General features: G+C 42.0%; 1 protein-coding gene across 1 annotated transcript; it reads left to right on the forward strand.

Annotated features, from left to right (window-relative positions):
- The first annotated feature begins 1105 nt into the window (after positions 1-1105).
- Positions 1106-5117, forward strand: LOC125525956 (ribose-phosphate pyrophosphokinase 2, chloroplastic). Its single transcript, XM_048690955.2, has 8 exons — positions 1106-1285; positions 1360-1554; positions 1928-2176; positions 2619-2762; positions 2891-3055; positions 3372-3441; positions 3537-3618; positions 4638-5117. The coding sequence occupies exons 1-8, from the start codon at positions 1169-1171 to the stop codon at positions 4816-4818; spliced, it is 1203 nt and encodes a 400-aa protein (XP_048546912.2). The 5' UTR covers positions 1106-1168; the 3' UTR covers positions 4819-5117.
- Positions 5118-6504: the final 1387 nt, after the last annotated feature.

The following is a 6504-nucleotide window of genomic DNA, read 5'->3' on the forward strand; positions in this document are numbered from 1 at the left end:
GCACCACGTCTAATAGTTTTGGAATTATTTGGGTTTCACAATGTTACTTATGCACTGATATGGAGGAAGTACCTAACTTGGTCAAATGTTTCTAATTTGAAGCGTGACCAAGTTTGTATGCAAAAATTCTACTCCCTCCATTAACAAATTTATAATATGTCTTGGATATTTCAATATGAACTACTCCCCCGTTCCTAAATATAAGTCTTTTTAGACATTTCAAATGGACTACAATATATGGATGTATGTAGACATATTTTAGAGTGTAGATTCACTCATTTTGCTTCGTATGTAGTCACTCGTTGGAATCTCTAAAAAAACTTATATTTGGGAACATAGAGAGTATATAGGAACTGAAATGAGTGAACAAATATATTAAATCCTTTCTGTATACATCCGATTCAGAAGTTTTTTTAGACCATTTTTTATTTGTGCACATAAGAAGTACTTTCTCCGTCCCAAAAAGTTTGTTTTAAATCTGTCTAGATACTGCGAGGTAATACTTGACAAGCGCGGTATGCGTCATACGACTATGGTATGCTCAAAATCCAATGATGTACCTCCACCCTACTCCATCCGAATGAATCGATGGAGGGTGGATTTCAACCGTCGTACCAAAACTGTCATACTCCATCATTTTTAAGGCAATCATTTATCTTGTAGGCATTATATTTTTTTATGTTTGATTGACCATTTTTTATCCCTTTTTTTGGAGGGGGGGGGGGGTGGTGGTTTGTGGGGTTTATCTATAGAATGTTAAACTAAAATGAATTCAACGTAACCGATTTCAGCAAGCACAAATTGACCGCGCACGTTTATCTCAAGCAACTGTTTACAGTTTTATCTTTATCATCAAACTTTTCCAAAGTTACGGCCGCCAATTTATTCTCTTCCCAATTAACGGGTCGCACCACTTTTAGCAAGGAAACGTACCGAAAGCAAGGAGTTAACGCGCAATCGCCATTGGCATCACGGCGAATGGGAGCCGGGGCGGCTACGAGGAAGCAAGATTCTATATAAACCCCACCCCGTAACGGCCCGGCTCGAGCCGAGGACAGGACAGAGACCACGGCCACCGCCCCCCGACTCCCGAGGGCCCGGACTCCGACAAGCGCCCGCCCGCCCGCCCGCCCGCCCATCACTCCTCTTCCCCGAACCCTAGCCTCCCATGGCGGCTACCGCGGCGGCGTCGCCCTCCTCCTCCCTGCTCCTCTCCCGCCGCCACAGCGCGTCCTCCTCCTCCTCGTCGGCGTCCCGCGCCGGCGCCTCCCGCCTCCGCGCGCCGGTGAGCGTTCGGTCCCGCTCGTGTCCGGCCCTGGCTACGGGATTGTGATTCTTATCTTTTTGGGTTGCGCGCAGAGGTGCGTGCTCGGGACGGCGGAGCAGCTGCGGGTGGTCGAGGCGGGGAACCCGGTGGGCGGGGCCGACCCGTGGGCCGCTGCCTGGACGCCCAAGACGCCCGCGCAGGAGGCCAGGCTCGCCGCGCTGCCGCAGGAGGCGCGGGACTCCAGGCTCAAGATCTTCTCCGGCACCGCCAACCGCCCGCTCGCGCAGGTGGGGTTCCTGTCCCGCCGCTCCCTGTCCCCTGTCCCCGAAAAGAAAATAAAAAAGCACCTTTTTATCCGATTTGTAGCAGTATGGGGTCTCATTCGTACTGGTTGGAAAGAATAATTTCAGAATTCAATAATAATTTCTTGATTGCATTTGAGTTCGGCCCTTTTTAGATGACGAAAGGGAAAGGGGTTTGCGCCGGCGCCGCAGTTGCAATGCTGCCACTGAAGAATATACACCCAAAACCTATCAGACGTTTACACTTTATTTTATGATTGTCTGTATGTGCCATCATTCAATGCGTTGACGAAGACGAATACGACCTTTCTGGCCTATATACTTCTAAAATGCATGACTTTTTTTGTATTTCGTATAGGAAATTGCTTCTTATCTGGGCGTAGACCTTGGCAAGATCCTCATCAAGCGCTTTGCTGATGGAGAAATCTACGTGCAACTGCAAGAGAGTGTGAGAGGCTGCGATGTCTTCTTGGTGCAGCCCACTTGCTCTCCTGTCAATGAAAACCTCATGGAGCTCTTCATCATGATTGATGCATGTCGGCGGGCATCAGCGCGATCTATTACCGTTGTCATTCCGTACTTTGGATATGCCAGAGCAGACAGAAAGGTATGGCCAAATGATTAAACTGGCTAATTGCTTTTGGAAAAAGTTGGTGTGTTGTTATAACCAAGCTGTGAAGTACCAGATTTATTTAACTGGATTTGCTTCTTCCCAGCTCATGATATATAATTACAGACCCGTTCAATGAAAAAAGATATCTAATTGCCTTTTCAATTTGTTTCCCGTGTCAATGCAACTGAATGGGATATCCATATACTGAGATTTTCCTTGTAAAGATTTTCTATTCTAAGGACTTGTTTGGCGAACAAACTTCTCTTATGGATACCTTAATTTGGTTATTGTTTGGCGTACTTAATACCGACCAATCAGATGTTTAAATGGGGAGGAGTTTAAAGTTGAATATTGCCCTCAATTGGGAATATGTTCCTGCCCCCTCTATGTGATGTGTGAAAAATTGTTATGCTGAGTAATTTCTTTTGTAATGCAGGCTCAAGGACGTGAGGCAATTACTGCCAAATTGGCTGCGAATTTACTCACAGAAGCTGGCAGTGATCGTGTCATAGTATGTGATATGCATTCTGCACAAGCATTGGGATACTTTGATATTCCTGTGGACCATATATATGGACAGGTACTCTTAACAGAACAGGAAGGAACACTTCCTTTACAATGTACAAAAACTGTCTTCCCTTTCGAAGAAGTTCCTTAGCTGAACTTGAGTTGATAAACTGTTAGTGAACAGATCTTCTTTTTATGTAGCCTGTGATTCTGGATTACCTTGCTAGCAAGACAATTTCTAAGGATCTTGTAGTTGTTTCTCCTGATGTGGGTGGTGTTGTTAGAGCACGCGCATTTGCCAAGAAATTGTCTGACGCCCCTTTAGCTATTGTTGACAAAAGAAGACAGGGTCACAATCTGTCAGAGGTAAGAATCGATTTATTTGGAGTGTATCTATTCTATTTTTTCATCAGTTCTATTTGTATAACACAGTTACATGCACACGTTTCAGTTTTAGTTCTACTCTTGTTACAGCATAGTGTTAAACATGTGTCCTAATAGAACTAGAAATAATATATAACCTTTTTATCACCTGATGATTAATTAGCTGGATGCTTTATTGCATTTTGCAAAGCCATCCACTTTTTTACTCCTTGACTAAGCAACGACCACATAGTTCATGAAGTGATCATGTGAAAATGGTAGATTATAATATCAAATTCCTATCTGTGACCACCTGCAGGTCATGCACTTAATTGGTGATGTGAAAGGGAAAGTTGCTATCATGGTTGATGACATGATTGACACAGCAGGTTAGCAATATTTTCTTCGTTGGTGTTGGACTAAAATTTAACATACTTTGTAGTGTGTTCTTTGTCATTTAGCCCCACTTTTTTGTTTAACGCAGGGACAATTACTAGCGGAGCAGCATTGTTAAAACAGGAGGGAGCAGAGGCTGTTTATGCTTGTTGCACACATGCTGTCCTCAGGTTTGAATTTTGATAGTTACTTGATACTTCATTGCATATAATTTTGTATTGATGTTATTAGCCTATTGCAGACAACTCACATAATATAGTGCTTTGTTGTTGATCTATGCAAACTGAGACACGACTGGTGAAATCCTTGCATTTTTTCTTGATTCCTGCTAAGCGTAACGGTTAAGTTATACAAGTTCTAGAAACTATGTGATTCTACTTGCGGCACACATAGACGAGAAAGCTAGTATATTTTTAGACAAGAGTCTTAACAAGGTGGTCAGAAATATCAGTTTCCTAGCTAATTTTCTTTGACCATGGGTTTTCTAGTTCGGTATAGGTTTGATTTAATTTTTCAGTGAGCTTGTATTTTTTTCTTGGGGTTTCTTGATTTCCTTATTATTATTAAGGTTCCATGAAAATGAAGTTTGCAAAGTCAAAGTCTATTACTCTTTTGGTAATACAGTATATATTTAGATAAACCCCATAACATTTGTTACTAATTTGTGGAGTCCCATCTTTTTGCAACATGAGTACCAAAAAAATAAAAAAAAAGTACACAGAATGGGCACAACAAAATAATTGTTATCAACCACTGGAATGCCAAACGGGGTATAATTGAATCCATGTCATTCATATGCTGGGCATTTTGACATCCTGTGTACTTTGATGCAGGAAGACACCTCAAGGTCAATCTTGATTCTTGCCTCTGTTGGCATGCATGCTTGACTAAAGTTTACTTGAAACAAAAATGCGAGAGTAAATTTGGCCATGATAGATAATTGAATGCATGTACGATGTTCATTAATATGGTACCTCTGTAAACTTATATAAGACATTTTAGATCACTACTTTAGTGATCTAAAACATCTTATATTAGTTTACAGGAGTAGCATACAGTAGCTTCATTTCAAAAGTTACCATGACGCTGGGGTTGATTTCAGCTGTGACTATTGCTGTCTAGTATTTCCATTGTATCGCAAAAGTGAGCATACTCTCACCCTTTTCCACTAACACTGTTGATTTCGTAGCCCACCTGCAATTGAAAGGCTTTCTGGGGGCATCTTTGAGGAAGTCATAGTTACGAACTCCATCCTGCTACCAGAGGACAAATGCTTCCCTCAGCTCACGGTGCTCTCCATGGCAAACCTTGTAGCAGAAACTATCTGGCATGTTCACCGTGACGGCTCAGTGAGCAGCATCTTCCAATAACGGCGAGCATCTTCTTAAATTTGGGTGGTATAGAGAAGGCACCAGATGCTTGTGCCATTGGTGTAGGAATCGATTTTGGTGACATGACAAATAAAGTTGCATTGCCGTGTAGGCATCGTACTTGTACTGGATGATCAATTTTCTGTCAACACCTACTAAAGGGTGTTTAGTTTCTAACCTCCGTCTTGACCGGATGATCAAAAATACGACTTATGTCTATCTAGCTATTTGAAGGAATTTATATTGCCAGAATGTCCAATTGGCCATTGTCAAAGGAATGGCAGATTGGTTATCGCCAAGGATCTATGCTTTGTGTTTGTCCATTTTTATTTTGAGCGATTGTTGCATAGTTAGAGTTTCGTTTCCGTTATATGTATATTCGTGTGGCCACTCGTCTCTCTCATTTTTGAGTAAAAAAAGAACATAAAAATATATATTTTGTGGGATCATGAACAGAGTTTGACATGAAAAAGGGCTTCACAGTACAGTACGAAGGTATGCTAGCCGCCAACAACACTATGTTGCGGAGGGAGTGCGACATAACAAAATGTCTGTCTGCGCACCTTCATGCTGAACCGAGTGACCAATTCCTGCTGGACGCATGAGGCTCGCTGCCCTGCAAACGTTAGAGGCTGACCCAACGCTGTGGATGCTAGCAGCTGTCCAGGATTGCGGTTGTGCTGGCTTTGGCAATGTTCCTGTGGTATGAGTGCTACGAGTGAGGTCGCTACGTAGATAATGAACGATGGGCGTCACGTGTTCTAATCTCTTTGAACGTCATCGTGCTTCAGCTTCTTGGCCCGAGGAGATACAAGCCAGCGGAGAGGCCATTGATTCCAGATGCCCCCTTTTCCTATCCGACCTACACGTAGCTTGCCCATAAAACTTGCCTTTACAGCTCCCTCTATTTCTCCGGCTACAGTTCTCACATAGTTAGATAAATTTGGTCATGTTGGCTTGCTCCAGGTAACATACTACTATTTATCATGGAGGCTGCCGGCTAGACAACCACTCTCACATTGAGATCACAATGATGCTCTGATGTACTAGACCGTAACTCACGATTTTTGTGAGTCACCAACCATTAGTGAGTTGTCCATACGGTAGGTCTATGGCCCTCTGCAGGTTCACCTTGTTAATGGTTGTTTTTTGCTTGTTGCACACAACATCATGCTTGAATTTTTATAGCTACTTTATTGCTTATAATATAGTATTGATGTTATTAGCCTACTGCAGACAACATACACAATATAGTGTTTTTTGTTGTGTCTGTCCTATGACTATGAAAATTGAGACATCCTAGCATTTGTTGTTGATTTCTGCTAAGTGTATCTGTTTAGATATATACAAGATATTCTACATGTGGCGTACTTAAGAGAAGGTGTAATATTTCTAGACGAGAGTCTTAACAAGGTGGCCGGAAAGTAGCAGCCGCCTAGCTAATTTTCTTTGATCACAAATTTTCTAGTTCGGCATGTGATTTTACTTTCTAGTGAGTCTGTTTTTGCCGGGGTTTCTCGGTTTCCTTATTATTATGTACTCCCTCTGTAAACTAATATATATCTTTTAGATGACTAAAGTGTTCTAGATCAGTAATTTAGTGATCTATAAAAGATCTTATATTAGTTTACAAAGGAAGCATTAAAGTTTCTGTGAAAATGAACTTTGCAAAGTCTGTCACTCTTT

Source organism: Triticum urartu, chromosome 7A (genome assembly GCF_056163025.1).
Source record: "Triticum urartu cultivar PI428250 chromosome 7A, HENAU_Tu73, whole genome shotgun sequence".
NCBI lineage: Eukaryota > Viridiplantae > Streptophyta > Magnoliopsida > Poales > Poaceae > Triticum > Triticum urartu.

Bases quoted from the DNA above. Each gene is read 5' to 3' on its own strand.
- LOC125525956 (XM_048690955.2), top strand. From the start codon at position 1,169: ATGGCGGCTACCGCGGCGGCGTCGCCCTCCTCCTCCCTGCTCCTCTCC. The intron at 1,286-1,359 runs GTGAGCGTTCGG...GGTTGCGCGCAG, and splicing joins CCTCCCGCCTCCGCGCGCCG to AGGTGCGTGCTCGGGACGGC. The intron at 3,442-3,536 runs GTTAGCAATATT...TGTTTAACGCAG, and splicing joins TGACATGATTGACACAGCAG to GGACAATTACTAGCGGAGCA.